Source organism: Hipposideros armiger, unplaced genomic scaffold (genome assembly GCF_001890085.2).
Source record: "Hipposideros armiger isolate ML-2016 unplaced genomic scaffold, ASM189008v1 scaffold_114, whole genome shotgun sequence".
NCBI lineage: Eukaryota > Metazoa > Chordata > Mammalia > Chiroptera > Hipposideridae > Hipposideros > Hipposideros armiger.
The window spans coordinates 3,238,295-3,257,853 of NW_017731464.1; the positions used below are offsets into that span (position 1 = coordinate 3,238,295).

Here is a 19,559-nt window from a genome sequence, read left to right on the forward strand (position 1 = left end):
TCAGCATCTTAGCTGTAGAGGGCAGTGTCACTGGCCCTCATATGTGGGCTCTGAACCGGGGCCCTCTGGCATCCCAAGCCAGTTCTTAACCATCGGCACCACTCGGCCGGTCCCGGGAGATACTGCTTTAATTTTAGTTAGCCTAAAAAACTAGTCAGATGATTTCATTTGCTTACATTAGCTTGTAAAATAGTGATAAATAGTGTCCTTTTCAGGTAAGCCAGGAAAGAATACATTGATGATTATCTTTTCTCATTGATTGAGCCATCCAACAAAGATCTGAGTATCTGCCCTATGTAGCTATTAGTACTTAGGGTTCAAAGACCATCAATCAAGCTGCAGCTTTTGTAGAATTCAAATTCTGATGGAAGCCAGGTGGACAAGTGCCATAAATGTAATAGTGCAGCAGAGTTTACCATTGTGGTTTTAATCTTAGGCTCTGGAATCAACCAGATTTGGGTTCAAATTCTGTCTTTCCTATTCACTTTGACCTATGGCAGGCAGATTCTGTGACCTCTTTGAGCCTGTTTCTTTTTCTGTAAAATGGAGACACTAGTACCCACCTCACAGAATAGTGTGAGGATACAATAACAAAATGAATACTTGTTGAGTACCTATTATATACCAGCCACTGTTCTAGGCCCTGCGGACAAAACAGAGAGCAAGATAGGCAAACCCCATGCCCTGATGGAACTTACTGGCTAGAAAACAAATATATAATGTTTGGTAGTAATTAGTGCTATGGAGAAGAAGTATGGGAGATGACATTTGAGCACAGACCATGTGATTGTCTGAATGAGGGAATTCTAGGTAGAGGGAACACCAAGTGCCAAGACCCTGTATGGCCTGCTTATAGCTGAAAATCAGTGGGGCTAGAGCACCGCACGCGAGGGGAAGAGCGGCAGGAGCGGGAGAGGTGGCCGAGGGCTAGGGCATGCAGGGTCCTCAGGACGATGGATTTTACTCTGTGTGTCGTGGAGAACCATTAGAAAGTTCTGTGTAGGGGAGGGACATGATCTAACTTCCGTTTTGAAAGGATCACTTTGGCTGGTGTGCAAAGACTAGATTGTATAGATGGAAGATTGGATACAAAGAAACCAGTTAGAGTTCTGTTGAAGTAAAGCCATCCAGGTGAGAGATGATGGTGGCTTGGGTAGCGTGGTAAGAGCCTTCAGAACCTAGCACTAAATTCTCAATGTTGGCTGGTATTTGTACAAGGTGTGTTGAGAGCTTTGAGGAGTAATTGGAGAGGTGTGGGAGATGAGGATGGAAAGGTAGAAGGGAAACAGATGGTGAAGTACCTTGCATGCTTTGAAAAGGTGGTAGGGCTTTATCTTGAGAAAATGGTTCTCTGGCTGTTTGAACTTGAGGATCTTTTGGCAAATCCCTGTGACTGGGAAATGACATGCAGATATGGATACAAACCACTTTTATAAGCAATGGAAGTCTATTCAAGGATTTTAATTATTCCTTGATCAGATTTGTGTTTTAGAATGACCCCTGGTTAGCCAGTGTAAAAACCACAAAGACTGATGAAAGTGCTTGGAATTTCCTATTCAGAAATTTGTTCTTAATTTAGACCTAATTCTGATAAGCTTCTTTATCTGATAAGCATTATCTTAGCCAGATGAATTTTGTATTTAGGAAATTAGAAGGAGGACATTACTATTAAATAGTTAGAACTGTCTTTTTTTTTTTGAGGAAAGAAGAGATAGCTAATAGGGAAAAGGAACTAGAATAGCTGCTTTTCAAGGTCAAGGAGTATTAGTCTATAACGTCATATTTTTATAGTGTTGCTCTCTTCACAGGGACCTATTCTTTGACTTTGGGTGATATCCATAATTGCCGTTTATATTGTGTGATGCGTTTACATTTACTGGGGACCAAAGAAATTGTCATAAGGTCTTGTGGCATTGAGAAAATGAATTTACTTTTATATGTCTGGTTAAAATGGTACTGATTTTTCTTATAAGTCTTTTAATTACTATTTTGAATATGCCTGATCTTCAGTTTCAATAATTGTCTATTCCAGGTAAGCAGCACTGTAATAACTATATAGCATTATCTCTATAGCATGATTTAATATTGGACTTTTTCATTTTATCTTCTTCAGAACAACAGGATATGGATTTGGACATAGAATTTGATGTCCATCTTGGAATAGCTCATACCCGTTGGGCAACCCATGGCGAACCCAATCCTGTCAATAGCCATCCACAGCGCTCTGATAAAAACAACGGTATGGACAGATTGCACGTGCTTTCGAATGACTGTAGCGGGCCAGTAACGGGAGAAGAACGGAAGCCCTGATGGTTTCATGATTTTAATGTGGAAAATTTCAAACATAAAGTAGAGAGTATATAGAACCTGTTGAATATAGCTTCAGCATTTATCAGTACATGATAAGTCATGTTTATCTGTACCCCTCCAGATTATTTTGGAAACCAGTAGATGTCATATAGATAGCTGTATCACAGGTAACTAGATACTGTAGCATTTAATTAGTAAATATTTAAGTGTATATCTGAAAGGTAAGGACTCAGTAGATTGATGTGTTTCTGAAGTCTCTTAAGAGACTTCTCGTGTTCTTTCCTTTTCCTTGCAGTTTTCTCTATTGTTCTATAGAGTTTTCTACAGTATAGATCTTGTTAATTGCATGCACGGGTCATTTAACATGTCTTTCTGTCCCTCCTATTATTATAAATTGGTATGGTGTTTGTTTACATCTGGAGGTATATAATTGTTAAACAGTAACCTGTGAGGTTGAAAGTTTTTCTGAAAGAAAGGGTTTATTGAGCCATCTGCTAGCCAGAAAAAAGACCAGGTCCTGAAACATACAGTCTAAACTACTGGCAGCAGGGCTAGATGGAGAAGACAAACATGTCTTCCATCCTGGGATTGACGGGGCTCTTTTATACAATGAGTTTGGAGAAGAAAGATGTAACATGATTTGGAAGAATTTACATCGGTTCTAGATAAGGGAGGGGGAATAGGTAAAGCGGGGTAGTTCAGGGATAGGTGTATGGTAAGGAAGAAGTGTTTGTTGCTTTTGGATTGGTTGTGGGCAACAGTCTGGAAAGTTCATGCGTAAGCAGGATGCGGTGGTGTGTGGTGGTTGGCTGTTCTTTCTAGATAAGAGCTGAAATAAAGTTGAGTCAAAGTTTCAACATACATTCAGGAATGTGAGCAGTCTTTTGTTGGTTTCTGCGTGTGCCTCTGTTAACTGATTAGGGATTGGCTCCCCCTGTCTCTTCTTTCCACCCTCTGGCCTGCTGTAATTTACTTGGATGCCTCAGGATTTTTCTTCTTGTCATAATATTGGATGTTTTTCTTTTTGTATTGTTAACAGTCATTGATCATTGGCATGATCATTGCCAAGATTAATTATTTCTTTAGAAGTTTTAAAATGGTGGTAGTCTAATGCTATCATTCCATCATTTATTGTGGCACATACTTGTATAAAGAGAAACTTCTCTACATCAACTGTGTGGTTACCCTGAAGTACAGGGTATATAGAAAAGGCAGGATAAAGGTTTGATTGTTTTTCCTGGTTATTTACCATTCTTCCAAAATGAAGTGGTTCAAATGTTGTAAAATGAACAATGAGTTCCTTTTAATATTATTATAATAAACTCAAGGATTTAAAATATTTCATCTGTTTCAAAACACTGAAGTAATTAATTATCCATAGCGATGCACAGATTTTTCCATCTTTGGCCATTGGGAGCTTATTCAGGTTGGCTCCTGAGTCCTTTTGATGGGACCTTAGTAGGCTCAATAGTTTGTGTTATTTTCTGGTAGGTCAAGATGTGTCGTGTTCATCTCATCCTGCCCCAGACCTGGAATCCACCATTTCTCTAAGGCAGTCCTAGTTCTTTTTAGTGGAAATGATACTTAAAGACTATACGCCAGGTCCTAGAAGTGCTCATTGCACCTAGACCTTTTCAGTGGGCAGAGCTAGGAAATGCATGTACCTCTGTGTGCACATGCGCAGTTTAAAGATAAAACATAACGTTGTTTTACATTAACACTTACAATTCAAATTCAGGGCTATAAGGTTTTTACTTAGCCTCGCTGATCTGTGTATCTCCTTTCAATTACACCTAAATACGTAGGTCTTAAAACTAGCAACGTACTTATTTATCTGTCACATGATATATATAAAACAGGATAATAACCAACACTAGCATAACAATATATTTACTGTTGTTTGTTAATTTTTCTTGTTAATTTTTTGTCCTTATGGTATCTTTCTCTAGGGCTGTATAATCAAATTACTGAATAATCCTTCTCTATGTGATTGTGCTACCCGCTGGATACAGCATTATTATAATACGTTTTATTTTATTTTGAGTGTTAGGGATTGATTTTTCTTTAAAAATCAATTTTATTTACAACTATTTAAAATGTTTGCATAGTTCTGAGGTCACACCTATTTAAAAAAGCATACTAAAGTAAGTCTTTTTATATTAGTTTCCTTATTCTATGTCTCCCTGGAAATGGTCATTTAACAATTTTTTTTAGTGTCTGCTGTTTTTAAAAATAAGCAAATACCTACAAAAGTATATATGTGTATGTATGTGTGTGTATGAGTGTATCCTTTTTAAGATAAGATTTTTACTTTAATTCAGAAGCTACCTTTTTAGGTTTCTGTGCTTCACAGAATTATTATTGAATCAGATTAGAATGCTAACAATAGCTCAAACTTTTAATTCTGACAAGGTCTTATAGCTAGATTATATTTTGAGAATTTGGTTTTAAATTTTAGGCTTTATGTTAACTATCAGCTATTTACAATTCTCTATGTTCTAGAATTAAACTTTTTTTAAAAAGATTTATTTTTGTAGTATTTTGTGGTATCTTTTCTTTTTTAAAAATCTAGTGAAAATTTTTATTATTTGGTTTGTAATGAATGCATTCAGTCTAAATTCATTTAATGTCAGACAAAAATGTCAGATTTTTAAATATTTTAAAAACATTTTTATAGTTTATTATAAAATTGAGTTTAGTGGTAATTTCTCTCCTCACTTACATGAACTTTAAATAATAAATTCATATTAGTCTATATGTATACTGTCAATAGCTACAAATAATAATATTGTCAACTCTTGATTATCCAGTCTTACATTTTTCAAAATTATTTAATCAAAAAAGATGAAAACATCCCACTATCATATGTATTAAACATATGTATAGAACAGTATGGAATGCTGTTTTAACATTTATTTCTCTGACATTCCAGGAATTGTCTGGACCCCAGATAAATAAATTTAATTATAGAACTGAATAACAACTGATTTTTCTTATTGACTTTTTAACTTTAGTATTTTTTTTTTCCCAATTACAGTTGACATTCAATATTATATTAGTTTCAGGTGTACAGCATTGTGGTTACACATAGTGGTTTATGTAACTTATGAAGTGATTCCTCCAGTAGCACCTTTGACACCATACATATTTACTATTATATTATTGACTATATTCCCTATGCTTTACTTTACATCCCCATGACTATTTTGTGTCTGCCAATTTGTACTTCTTAACTTTAACTTCTTTAACTTTAGTTCTTAAATGCATTTAGTGTAAATCAGGTTAATTGTTTTAGTTTGAAAGGTTTTCTCTTTAAACCTAGGAATGTTTTGTGCATAAAATGAATGAACAAAGAAGTGAGAATAATAGTTATTTAGTTCAACCCTCTCATTTTGCAAATGAGAATACCGACCCAAGGAACTTGCTCCTTTCACATGGTGACATTAGATTAGTAGTTTAGTAGTTTAGACATCAACTGAAATTGATGTCTCTAGACACTAGTTTATTGTATTTCCCCACTATACTCATCTCCCTGGTGCTTCCACTAATGCACATAAATCTACCTCAGCATAATCTGATAACGAAGTCAGTAATACTTGATTATACCGTGAAGTATAGCATGTGACACATTTTTGACTTGAGAAAAATCTAGTAACAGTAATGACTATAATGTTTACCAGACCTGTAATATTTTGTCATCAATACCTTTATTTCTTTTAGAATTTATTGTTATTCACAATGGAATCATCACCAACTACAAAGACTTGAAAAAGTTTTTGGTAAGTAAGGTGACCTAAAAAGACACTGACCTTTGACAGTTTCCTTCCTTCCTTCCTTCTTTTTTTTCCTTTCTCCCTTCCTCCCTCTCTTCTTTCCTTCCTTCCCTCCTTTGTCCAGTTGAACTCTCTGCAGTGATAGAAACCTTCTATAGCTGTATGGTACAATATAGTAACCACTCTCAATACTCTCCGTATATGGCTATTGAGCTAGTATGACTGAGGAGCTAAATTTGAAATTTTATTTCACATTAATCAATTTAAATTTAAATGGCCACATATACCTAATGGCTATTGTACTGGATAGTACAGTGTCATTATTAAATAAATAATATTCATTATGGAATTAGTGTTTTGTGAGTATTATATATTTCATTATATTTTAATTATTTAAAATTTAATTCATTATGGCATGTATAGATTTATGTAATTATAAGTGTATGTTCAGTTATACAGACTACCTCACTGTTTTGGGTTCACTATAATTAAATGGTGACCTTAAATTTGAAAGTGGGTAATGGGGTACTATGGTCAAAAAAATGTAAGAAATTGGTTATTGAGATTTGGGGAAAAAATTCTGTAGAGATTTGGATATGATGGACACTACCTTAAATGTTTCAATTTTTCTTTTCTTTCTAATTACAGGAAAGCAAAGGCTATGACTTCGAATCTGAAACAGACACAGAGACAATTGCCAAGCTCGTTAAGTACATGTATGATAATCGGGAAAGTCAAGATATCAGTTTTACTACCTTGGTGGAGAGAGTTATCCAACAAATGGTATTAAATCACACTTTTAAAGATAATTATTGCCAACATTAATCACAATAAACTCTTAAAGTTAAGTTTGAGAAGCATGGAACGATGCTAATTTTTAAGTATTTTTTACTTTTATTTTCCATGTATTTAATTATTCAATTTGAATAATTTTGAGAGTGTTGTTTGACTGATTGACCCCTCCTTTCCCACACACTTAAAATTCTACTTCTTTCAATATAGCTTAGTGTCATGGGAATTAAAAGTAACCTAAAAATCAGTTTGTCCAAAAACTATGCATACACACACACACAAACCCATACATATCACACACAAATATGCACACAATCCACGCAGTCAAGGACTCATCACTTTGTTGCTTCCTCCTCACCACAGTGTTCTTTCCAGTCAATAACTCAGCACAAGGGCAGCTTCAGTGAAATGCACACTCTTTATTCAGGGATAACATCTGCATGTCTCTGAGCCAGCATAATCAACTCCTTGTTTTTCCTTATGGGGACTTCTCCTTGGTTCTGTGCCTCTAGAGAAAATTATTTCCCAGCCCCAGAGAAAAGTGGTATATTCTTTTATATCCCATCCCATTTGCCCTAATTAAAGATTAAAGGTAATCCCAGATCGACAAAAGTCTAAATGCATAGTGATTTCCAGCCCCTTACTTACTCATAACTCTAGCTTTCCAGTTTCAAAGCCCTTTTCTGTGAAGGTCCAGCCCTCACCTCCCACTTTCTGCATGTCTGCAGTAAAGGAAGAGACAGGAAGAGGGAGAAAATAGAGGCCTGCTCCGTTCTTTTACTCAAGGGAGAGTAGTGTGCCTTCCCAGCCTTTTCTTGTTTCTACTCGTTGTATAAGCCAATTTGTGTTCCATGGTCGTTCCTCCCCTGGACTGCCTCATGTTCCTCCTTTATTCATTCTTGATTTCTTTAGTTCCTGTACCTGAGGAGGTTGGTTTGAGGGGGTGGTATGATGTGCATGTTAATAATTGGTGATTGTGTATATTTATCTCCAATATCAAGGTCAAAAAGAGTGTAAGTTAACTGGTGAATAATCAATGGGCCAGAGAAAGGGATTTTGAATATTGACTTGGGACCTTTCCCAGTTCTGTCCTCCCCTTACTAATGTATAGCACAGGAGATATGATGATCTGTTAAGAAAGGTTGGTAGTATGTACAAAGGTGACTTTTAAAATGACCTGTTTGGGGGCTATATCTATTGAGCCTATTTCAAGAGTAGGCGTGGTTAAAAAGTGAGTCTTGGATACACAAAGCTCAGGAGGAAGTGTCTTCCTAAAAATTTACGCTCATTTATAAACTAGTGCAAAAGAGCAGTTGTGTAAACAAAAAATTTCTATGCTAAACCCAGTATGTTTTAAGCATTTTACATTTGATAATCAATAATACATATTACTAATGCATTTTTTTTTTTCCCTCCATAGGAAGGTGCTTTTGCGCTTGTATTTAAAAGTGTTCATTTTCCTGGCCAAGCAGTTGGCACAAGGTATACATAAATTTAATAATGACTAATGATTATATGTACTTTGAAACTTTTGAATTATAAATTTGTTCTCTGTACACTGTAAATGACACTTCACTATTAAGGCTTTGCCCTTTCTTAGAGATATTCATGTGAGCATATTTTTATATGCTCCTTCTTGTCAGTAGTTTTACCACGTTTCCATTTAACAGAATCCTGTAATAAATCAAATACATTTTGGCATTTATAACTGGCCTTTTGTCTATAGTGGGGCACCATTGTTTCTTTGTGAATTTGCATATTGAATATTGTCTACTTTCAGGCCCGAAACATTAACTTTATCCATGTTTTTTTTAAATATACTAGACAGCGTCCTAGGTAATCGTACCACCACTGGTTTTGCTAGCATATTTAAGCCTAATCTTGAAGTCTTTTTTAGAACAGGGAGGTGTCCCAAGATTTGGTAAGAGAGTGTTATCTCTGACGGCAGGGTGACTAAGGAGAAGGTGCTAAATGTTCCTGCATTGTTCATATATTGAAAGAAAATTTTCATTTAACATGACAAGGGAGAAAAATTTCAAATGTATTGTTATAGAATAGAGATAGAATATAGAATAGAAATCTTTTCTGTAACTGAACAGATCGTAAATGTTTTAGATCTGGGCCATGTGGGATCTGTAGCAACTACCCAATTTTGCTTTTACAGTGTGAAAGCTGTAGAAAATATGTAAAAGAAAGGGCATGGCTGTGTTCCAGTAAAAATAGACAAACCTGCCTCTTGTGGGTCATAGTTTGCCAACCTCTGTTACTGAATATATTTTTTTAAATTCTGTTTATATCATTCTTTTGTTATATCTGAAGTTGAGCTTGGAGGGAGAATTTGAACTTTATTTGAAGAGTGGTTTGTCATCACATTTAAATTTTATATCATTAATGCAGTATTTATAAAAATGGTTTAATTCTGTTTACTTTTGTACTAATAGAAGGGGTAGCCCTCTGTTGATTGGTGTACGAAGTGAACACAAACTGTCTACTGATCACATTCCAATACTCTACAGAACAGGTAAAAACTCTTCCTACATCATACCGTGGGGAAAATGTATAAATTGCAGTAGATACAAAGAATTGTTTTCCTTAAATGGACATAAACGCTTCCTCTGGTCAGGTCCACTCTTATGTATAGTTTTGTCTAGATATGAAAAGGATTTGTTTTGTGATTTCTCTGATGAGTAGAATTTTTTTCTGTTGTATGTCCGTAGCTAGGACTCAGATTGGATCAAAATCCACACGGTGGGGATCGCAGGGAGAACGAGGTGGGAAATGCACTCTGCATGGATGGGGAGGAGTCTTACCCTCTTTTGTTCATTCTTTACTAATTCTTTGTTCTTGGAGTGAGTGAATGTGCTGGGCCTCTAAAAATATGCTTATTTTATGGGGAGACATATTTTGACATTTTTCTAATTTGCAGAGTATATTTTGTCTGTCTGCTTTTGGCATTTAGAAAACTGCTTTTAGTAATTTGTTTCTTTAAAGTCTCTGAGATTTGAAAAAATAACTGAAATTATAAAGTATTTTTTCTTTGAATTAAATCATGTAGGATACATTATTATAAATACGATGCTAAGATTAGGAAAAGGACATTGTTTGCTAGGCTATTATAGATTGAACTCAGTGGTAGTTTGAATAATTCAGCCTAACTTTTAACTGACGTAGGTTTAAATTTTTATTTTATTTTATGCATGTCATTTTACTTTTAGATTTGCATTCAATATCTTGATTGGCTTTCTTTGAATTTGGAATTATTGTTCTTTTTTTGTTTATGTTTGAAGTTTATTTCTTTATAGAACTTTCAGCTGTGCAAACTCTGGATCATTTTGATATAATTAGACAAAACAAAAACAATGTGCTCTTTCCATTCACTTATTACTAAAAGCTTTCCATGTAAAAGACATGGAGTGGTAAATTCATGAAATTGGAACCCATATTATTAATGTATAATTCTTGGTTTCTTGAAAAAAAACGAGCAAAGTATTCTAAACCTATTCATTTTTAGATAGTGGCTGCTTTCACTATTTTATCTGTAGCAGAAAGTTACTTTCTTAAATAACCTTCAGTCCTGAGATGGTAGAATTTTTTATCTTTCTAGTCCCCCTCACTCCCTTTCAGAAGAAAAACAAGTCTACCAGTGAGAGTACAGATTTTGGATCCAGAATTCCAGATTTCTGTTAATAATTCTGCTTGTGTATGCATTACCTATATGTTACTTTGTACATTATTTTAGGCTGCTTTTAGAGACAATAGAAAAACATTGACTATGCTTAAGAAGTTGGAGGAAAAATTTATCACGAGACAGATCTTTTTGAGATCAGGGTTTGCATTTTAGTGACCCTTATTTCTCTAGCTCCTAGTAGGTAGATAGTGTGGACAGCTCAGCAGAGTTTAATTTAAAAAGTATGGCCTCTTATTGATGAGGCTGTATAGAGGAAAGAACCCTGGACTGGCTTTCAGGCTTTTACTGTTTTCTCCAGGTGACCAAATAAAGTGGGTGGTAATAATTGTATTATTCCACTTAAGTCAAATCAGATGAAATAATTAATATATGGAAAGGGAAAGACATTTCATAGATTGTAAGAATTATAGATGTCAAGTAATAATATTCTTTTCATTTAAATTGGCAATGATAACCTCATATTCTTCTAAATACTGTAAGTCAATATATGTACCTTGTTACTTGAAGAATGAAATAACAAATATTTGGAGAAAAAATATAGTAAAACTCAACTCTTTTAGGGCATTTTATAACCAAAACTGGTTGTGTTTATTTTAAAAATGTAGATGCTGGGCTATCCTTTTACTTATTTTTTAATTAACTTGTTTACATGCAGTGAAGTTCACCCCTGTTTTTAAAGACAAGGTAAAAGTTATTTCTCTGTCACAAAGGCAGTCCAGGGTTGGTATGGCAGCTCCACAACATTTTTAGGAATCCAGGCTCTTTGCAGTCCGTCACGCTGTCATCCCAAGAGTGTGTTGCTTATCCTCATGTTCCAAGATGGCAACCAGAGCTCCAAACACCACATCCACATTCCAGGAAGCAAAATAGAGGAAGGGGAAACGTTCACTCTTTTTGATGTACAATTTATTGAGTTCTATCAAACCCATGCAGTTGTGTAACTACCAACACAATTAAGAGTCAGAAAAATTCCACGCCCTGAAAAGTTCTCTCCAGCTGCTACTTTGTTGTCAACCCTTGTCCCCATTCCCAGCCCCTGACAAACACTGATCTGTTTTTTTCTTTCTCAAGTTTTATCTTTTCTAGGATGTTACCTTATAAATGTGGTATCTTTTTTGCTATTGAATTTGGATGAGAAGAGCTACTTTGTTTTTCATGCCGAAACCACACCAAATAATCATGGATTGTGGAGAACTTTAGATGTATGTTTCTAAGAATAGTTATTTCCAAGTATTTATAGACATACATTTTAGAGGATTAACACAATATGAGTTTTTACAAGTATATTTATGGTGTTCTCTGGCCATTGTGTCCATAGGTTATAAGGTCTATGTCCTAATCTTGGAGAAAGGTGCTTTTTTGTCTCTATGATGACATACAGTCTTCAATTAATAAATTTTTTTCTATGTTTGGCTAAGTGTTCAAACTTCAGTATGCTTTCCAGTGTTGACTTTAGTTGTGAATGAGCAAAAAGGGAAATAAAAAATCTTCATTAGTGACTTGATTAAGTAGAGATGCCAGAATTCTAAAGTGCTACAATTAAAAGGATATTATCATTGCAAAAGGACCATACTTTATCCTGACTTAAAAGAAATGTTAGAAAACTCAGTTTTAAGAAAGGAGGGGTTATGGCTTTATAATATTTTCATTCCTTATTGGTAGGTGCCACATATGATACAGCATAGTTAGAGAGTTATAAGTATCTTTGTTTTATTTTTAAGTTATAATTAGTGTAGACTACATCTTGATTTGTTACGCCAATTTACTCTTAAAATCTAGAGAAATTTTGTTATAAGATAATAAAAATTACTGTGCCAATAGTCTTCGTTTTATTTTTTGTTGCACAATTTTGATATTTTACATATAATTTTTATGATGAGTCTAGGTATAGAAACTTATATGTATTCATCCCATCACATTTTGTATAGTTAAATTGTTGTTAGACTATACATAATTTTGATTAAACAAAAGAGTTAGTGATTAATGCTTATTTGCCTTTTACCTGGAAAAGAAATGTTAGTGATTTGCCTGTTAACGATTAATGAATTATTTGCCTTTTACCCAAAAAACAAATGTTATATTAAAAATGTTAATAATGTAGCACTGTTATCTGCCACGCTCTCTTTGATAGTTGCCATTTCACTCAACACTTTTTGTCTGTTCTTGTTGGCTTACTGCATGGAAATAAGGTCATCTATCTGGCATTTAAAAAGTTGCTGAAGTTATTTTGTGTTGCTATGGTTTTTTGTTGATTTTTGTAGAAAGTTATGTATATTTATATACTGGCCATGGGTTTCTACATGTTTGCCGATTCTGTTAACTCTGTGCTCTAGGCAAAGATAAGAAAGGAAGCTGCAGTCTCTCTCGTGTGGACAGCACAACTTGCCTTTTCCCTGTTGAAGAAAAAGCGGTGGAGTATTACTTTGCTTCTGATGCAAGGTGAGCTTTCTCAGTTGATTCAAAGAATTTTTAATAAAACTTCTTATGCTAATGAAACCAAAAAGTCATTTTGTATAAATCTAGTCATGCTGTATAGGAGAACTTTGTTAATTAAAGGAAGTGAAAGTGACGTTTTGGAGATGGGATTCGACAAACATTTTTTCTCTCAATTCAAAGCACGGAGGTCTGTTTACAAAGAACAGATAGATAGTAGTACTTGAGACTTGTTCCAGTGTATTTACTCTGAGCTCCTGTGTTGTTTTTTCTCTTATTTTAGGAGTCTATCCAGGTTTTGGAGGGAGGAGAGATTTTTATATTGTAGAGTAGAATGGCTTAGTATCTCACCAATTATCGTAGAGTTGCTAACCTATTGCACTTTTAGGCCAGTATACTTTTCTTTTCAATTTAGAATTGGCAGCATAATTACTGTTACAAAGGAAATAGTACTAGACTAAGAGATTTTGAGAGAAAATGCAGTGAGATGCTTAGATGTATTTATAAATGAAATACTAAGAGTAATGAGGATAAAATGGAATCATTCAAACTGTCAACAAGTATTTGAGTCATTCATTTAAGGGGACCTGAAAATGAAAAATGTTACAGTTTAGACTGCAGGGAATGTATTAACTCCGTAAGAAAATAATCTTCAGTGTTTTCTAATTTTTACATATGTATAAAGTGCATAGTCAGTGTCAAGATGTATTATTGCTGTCATTAAGTAGGTTGCAGAGTTGACAGTTATGGCTTAAATAAACTGGAAGTTGCAGGAGTATCTCAGCCATTTTTCAGTCACTCATACCTCATATTGAACACCCTAGCAAAGTCGTGTGCTGGGCTCAGGAGTTAATGATGAATAAAAATAAAAATATTACTTGCCCTTAGGGAGCATTTCCTTAATGGAAGAGACAAATTTTAATCAATAGTCATACAAGTGTAGAATTCCAGCTGTGACAAGAGCTACAGAATGCTTATTAATAGGGTGACTTACTGTCCTGTGGATATGATGCTTGAACTGAGAGTTAACCCCTTGGGTACCAATTTCTTTGAAAAAAATTTTGCATATGGAATGGATTTAATTTTTCGGTAGTTGGAGTAATATGTAAAAGCAGTAGATTTTATGTAAAAATTCATTTCTAAAAAATCAGTGACATACATAGTATTGAGATGACTTCTGGTAATTAGAACTGCAAAACAAAAATAAATAAAAAAACACAAAACTAAAACAAATACATTCAAGGTATAAAAAAAGCAAATTACTAATAGTTATGAAGAGTATGGTATTTTTCAAAGCATGTAGTTAAATGCAGTGGCACTTGGCACTGTTTGCACTGCCAGGTAGTCTCTTTCCTAATTTTATGTTTATAACAAACACGGCACCTTTTTATAGGGTGTTTGCCTGAACTCAGTTGATGGAGTAGTCTCAGGAAAGTGTGCCCAATTTTTCGCCTGCAAACAAAAAGGTGTATCGCTATTTGAAGGACGTCCATGACAATTATAATTTGACAGTGACACTCGCTCCAATAATTGTTCAGCAATAGCTAGACAAAGCAAACAATGCCTGTTTTGGTTGTGCAGTTGATATTAGAATATAAAACATGTGCATTATAAAAGGCTATGTCTATTAGATAACAAAAAATTTTCTTATATCCCTTTACACATTTTCTCATAACAGGGAACCACGCTAGCATTTGATCCTGTTTATCAGCGCCTCCCATACCTTTATTACACTCAAGCACACATGCTGGTTTTATAATAGTTTCAATATCACCGCTTTGCTTTTTTCTCTTTTTGCCAAAGTTCATTAAAACTTTTGTTATCACTTTCATAAAATGTATTCCTTATTTCTGACATTATGGTGGAGTGTATCGCAAACAAGTTTCACCAAAATACTGTAATTGTTTCTTCTGTTGCAACTGATACAAACTACTCTAAAATGAACAAGAATGTACATGTTAAATATTGTCTTAAATCGAATAATGAGTAGACTTTTCATCTTGCTCTTAGGCAAAGCAAGTGCATGAGGAGTCTCAGTCATCTAATGTACCCAAGGGGTTAAGGAGATATTAGGAGTTAATTAGGTGAAGAGGTAGAGGAAAGAACATTTATTCTCTGCAGATGGTCAGCCCATAAGAGCTTGGGATGGGCAGGAATGTAACTGGAACAGAGAGGAAATTTGGTGGGAGATGAGACTAGAGGAGAAGATAGGGGTATCTCCTATCTCTTACCATGATAAGGCGTTTTATTGTTTTCCTAAGAGCCAAAGGGAAGCTGTCAGTGATTTGCTGGGTGAGGTATAAGTGCTGACTAGAGTTGCCTTTTGATAACCATTTTGGCAGAAATGGAGAATGAATGGATGGAGGGAGATTAGAGGGGATATGGGTGGACAAGTTAGGAGGTTGCTGTAGTAATCCAGCCAAGAACTGATGGTAGCTTGAACTAGCTTGTGGTGGTGGACACAGAAGCTTAGAGAAATCTTTAGGAGTTAAAATTGGAGGACTTGGTGATGGCTAGACTGAGGAAGAAACAACCATGCTTCTTCCTGATGTAATCTAACACAGTGTGTGTTGCTGCACAGAGAGCCTTTGATTCATTGTCCACAGTGAGCACCCCTCAACCCTACTCCCCTGTGGGGAGTGGCATTGATAACCAGGATGCTGTCAGTGATAGGGCTGGAGGATAGAGTTTGTACTTAAATTTGCTCCTTGTGTCCATATGGTAGTTTTATTTGTAACAATTGTCCTTGATTATTGATTGTGATATCTTCTTGAACGTTGTACAGTGCTGTCATAGAACACACCAATCGCGTCATCTTCCTTGAAGATGATGATGTAGCAGCAGTGGTGGATGGCCGGCTTTCTATCCATCGGATAAAACGCACTGCGGGGGATCACCCTGGGAGAGCTGTGCAGACCCTACAGATGGAACTCCAGCAGATCATGAAGGGTGCGAGCTTTTGTCATGTAATAGCTTGGTGTCTAATGGAAAGGAGGCATTCTACTTCCTGTGCTAGTGTAGGAACCTGACAACACAGCGTGAGCGAAATCTTCCACATGATTAGTGAAGGGATAATCCCAGGAAAAGGGATGATTCTTTGGAGAAATTATCTGCTAGTTTCACAGTAGTTCTTCAAACTAATTCATGGTTATTGCTTCTGTCATTAAAAAAGAGATTGATTATTTAAATAGTACATGGTATTTTTAAGATACTTTATAAACATAATCTGTGTTCTGTTCTTTACTCCTCTCATTCTCTCTATGCTTCAGTTTTCTCATATATAAAATGGGGGTAATAGGACCTACTTCATTAGGTGTTTTGAGGATGGAGCTAATATATGTAACACTCTTAGGATGGTACCTGACACACTTAATGAGCCCTGCATAATGTTTGCTACTATTAACTATTATGATTACTGTGGTGATGGTTTTCCTCCTTTCTGGTGGGGTTGTGGTGGGAATAAAAGCTAACATTTATTGTGTAACTGCTGTATGTCATGTCTTTGCTATATGAATCCGCACTACAATGCTGTGAGGCAGCTGCTGTTGTTATTTTAAGAAATTTCCCCAGAGCCACTTAACTAGTAAAGGATAGGACCTTGATATGAACCTAGACCTGACTCCAAAACTTAAGCTTGTCCCACTCCCCTGTTTTTCTATAACTGCATATTTTAGGTATGAAGTTAAGAAATGGGATGTTTCCCCCTTACGCATTTTTCTTCATATAGGGTAAAATGTCATATATGAATATTGTTCTCTATTGCATGACCTTTGGTTTCGTTTCAATTAGTAAGATTATATTAAAGGAGGTATACTTTCAGTTTTGTACAAATTTTTTATTCTTTGGCTTATTAATTTTTGTTTTAATGACATAATTTATATTACTCTAGGCAACTTCAGCTCATTTATGCAGAAGGAGATTTTTGAGCAGCCAGAGTCTGTTGTGAACACCATGAGAGGAAGAGTCAACTTTGATGATTATACTGGTAATTACATACAAGTTATTTTATTATTTCAGAGTCTCCTGTGGGGGTTGACATTGACAGTCTGACAGTTCATTGACCTTGACAGCCTTATAAAACAGCTGCGGAGTCATCTTTTGAAAGTACTTCAGTGTAATTGTCCCTGATATGAGGTGTCCCTAGAAGAGTCAGATTCAGAGACAGATGGTACATTGGTGGTTACCAGGCACTGGGGAGAGGGGAGGATGGGGAGTTACTATTTAGTGGGTACAGAGTTTGAGTTTGGGAAGATATAAAAGTTCTGGGGATGCAGGGTGGTGATGGTTGCACAACAGAGTGTGCTTAATGCCACTGAACTGTACACTTAAAAATGGTTAAAATGGTAAATTTTATGTTACATATATTTTACCATGATTAAGAAAAAGTGAATAATAACTAATGGTTGTGGGAATCTGAGGGGAGGGGGGAATGGAGAGTGACTGTTAATGGATTTGGGTTTTGGCGGGGGCAGGGGTGATGAAAATGCTGTAAAATTAGATAGTGATAATGGTTGTACAACTCTGAATATACTAAAAACCACTGACCGTACACTTTAAAAGGGTGACTTTTTATGGGCTATGACATACATACCGCAATAAAGTGGTTATAAAAAAAGGCTAGAAAGTTACATTTGAAAATTATTGTCAGTTACAGGGATATTAGGGTGATTTTCCTGGGGAAAGAAAAGTGCTTCGGTGTACCATTAAACACATGTAACCGTTTTCAGTTCAACAAACCTTGGCTGGGCACCTGCAGAGCTTTTAGGAAACTTGGGACCCGAAACTTAGGAGCCAGGCGTGATCGTAGCTTTACTGAGGTGAACCGGGTACCAGTCTGCAGTGTGCCCTGCAGGGACGAGTGGCTGAGATGCAGTTAATTACCAGTCAGGATGTTGTCCTGTCTGGGTAAAGCGACGGGGAGACGGGGAGAGGGAGGGGAGTGGGGACCAGGAGGGAATTAGGGGCAGCCTAAAAGAGAAGAGGATGAGACTAACTTGAGATGTCATGATTTTACAAAGCACTTTAATTTGTGTTATGTGTTATGTGTTCTTCATCAAAGTTCTATAATACAAACAGGATAGCTGTTATCTTTTTTTGTTGTTAAGTTAAGGAAATTGAGGCTCTGCTAGTTTGAGTGTCCTGCCCAAGGTTACAGCGCTAGTCATTTATGGAGCCGGACCAGCCACCTGTGCTCAGTGGTGTTCCTCAGAGCTCTCCTTGGGCAGCCTTGTGGCTTCCCTTATCAGAATTGGGCTTCTCTCCAAAGCACTTTTGGACTCCTGCCAGAATTACCTCAGACCTCCCTTGGCCAGTGGGGAATTTGCTGGAACTGATTTTAGGGAAACCGCTGTGACCAGCTCATCTCACCATCTTACCTCCCTGTCATTCTTGGTCATCCTCTGAAATACAGGTCTTTCCAGTAGCCTGTCTGTGTTTGTTCTGAGTCATCTCCAAGCTGATTTGCCTCTGCACAACCCTGACCCAATCTATTGTTTCCTTTCTTCCCGAACCTTTTCCATACATACCGAGGTCTGTGGACGCATGTCATAGGCAGAGGCGCACGGACAGGCTTGATGTGTTAGGTGGTCGGAAAAGTCATGACATATTCTATATTTTTTGTTGCAAAAATGCGTCATGACTTTTCTGACAAGCATATAGTATGGGAGCAGCCAGAAGGCCAGCTTGGCTGGCGTGGCCTGGGTGGGAGGGGAAGTGCCAGGAGCTGGGTCAGAGTTGAGCAGGAGACAGGGCGTGGAGCAGGAGACTGAGGGCCATACATAATAAGGGATTTGGAGTCTATTCTAAGTTATTTGGGAAGCCAGTGAAGCTTTTCATTGTTTTATTTTCCACTTTACTAATTCTTTAAATAGAGAAATATACTATGCCCTCTCAGTATTGAAATTTGAAAGGAAGACCACAAAATGATTCAGAAAGATAAAAAGCAAAAGCATACACCTTGGTTCCATATTATAGCCAGTTAAGGTGGAAAAAAAGGGTGGGGAGATACAGAACAGGGACAAATTAGACAAGATGCAGGAGGATGCTGCCCCGCGTGCACGTCTGTCCCCTCCGCCACGCTCGGCACTGTGAGTGGAGAGCTCTGAGAGTCATGCAGTGCCTGGGACAAGATCTTCACTTGGTGGCTGCTCAAGAAATAGCAGCTCAATAATTGAATGAATGTTGAATGAAAATTTCTCACAGGTAGGAAACTAGCCCTGTGTAGAAGGGTCCATAGACAAAGTACCCTTAGAAGAAAACATACATAGCTATAGAGACAGAAGGAAAAAGAGGATCAACTCATTAGAGGGTTTTGAGATCAGATTTGTTTATTTAAAGAATCACTCTAAAAGATCATTCTTCTGGCTGTGTGTGGAGAACAGGCTCCAGGAGGGGGAGATTAGAAAAGGGAAGGGTTAGGAGAGTGCTGGTCTCATCCAGGGGAGAGAGAGTTGGACAAGGGTGATGGCAGTAGAGGTACGATGGAAGGTGCGGCTCCCAGGACCTGCTCTGGAGTGGATGTGAAGGAGGGGCAGGAGCAACCAGCATGACTGTCTTAGTTGAAC

General features: G+C 36.4%; 1 protein-coding gene across 2 annotated transcripts in view; it reads left to right on the plus strand.

The window, feature by feature from the left end:
- The window catches only part of GFPT1 (glutamine--fructose-6-phosphate transaminase 1), a 79,603-nt gene that overhangs the window by 39,793 nt on the left and 20,251 nt on the right, over positions 1 to 19,559 (plus strand). Inside the window, exons 4-12 of one of the 2 annotated variants that reach the window (XM_019647685.1) lie at positions 2,114 to 2,239; positions 6,031 to 6,089; positions 6,732 to 6,866; positions 8,296 to 8,357; positions 9,317 to 9,396; positions 9,593 to 9,646; positions 12,897 to 13,002; positions 15,782 to 15,945; positions 16,886 to 16,981. In XM_019647685.1, coding sequence (XP_019503230.1) covers positions 2,114 to 2,239; positions 6,031 to 6,089; positions 6,732 to 6,866; positions 8,296 to 8,357; positions 9,317 to 9,396; positions 9,593 to 9,646; positions 12,897 to 13,002; positions 15,782 to 15,945; positions 16,886 to 16,981 — 882 coding nt within the window. The remainder of the gene's footprint in view (positions 1 to 2,113; positions 2,240 to 6,030; positions 6,090 to 6,731; positions 6,867 to 8,295; positions 8,358 to 9,316; positions 9,397 to 9,592; positions 9,647 to 12,896; positions 13,003 to 15,781; positions 15,946 to 16,885; positions 16,982 to 19,559) is intronic. The other variant, XM_019647686.1, reaches the window with a different exon arrangement.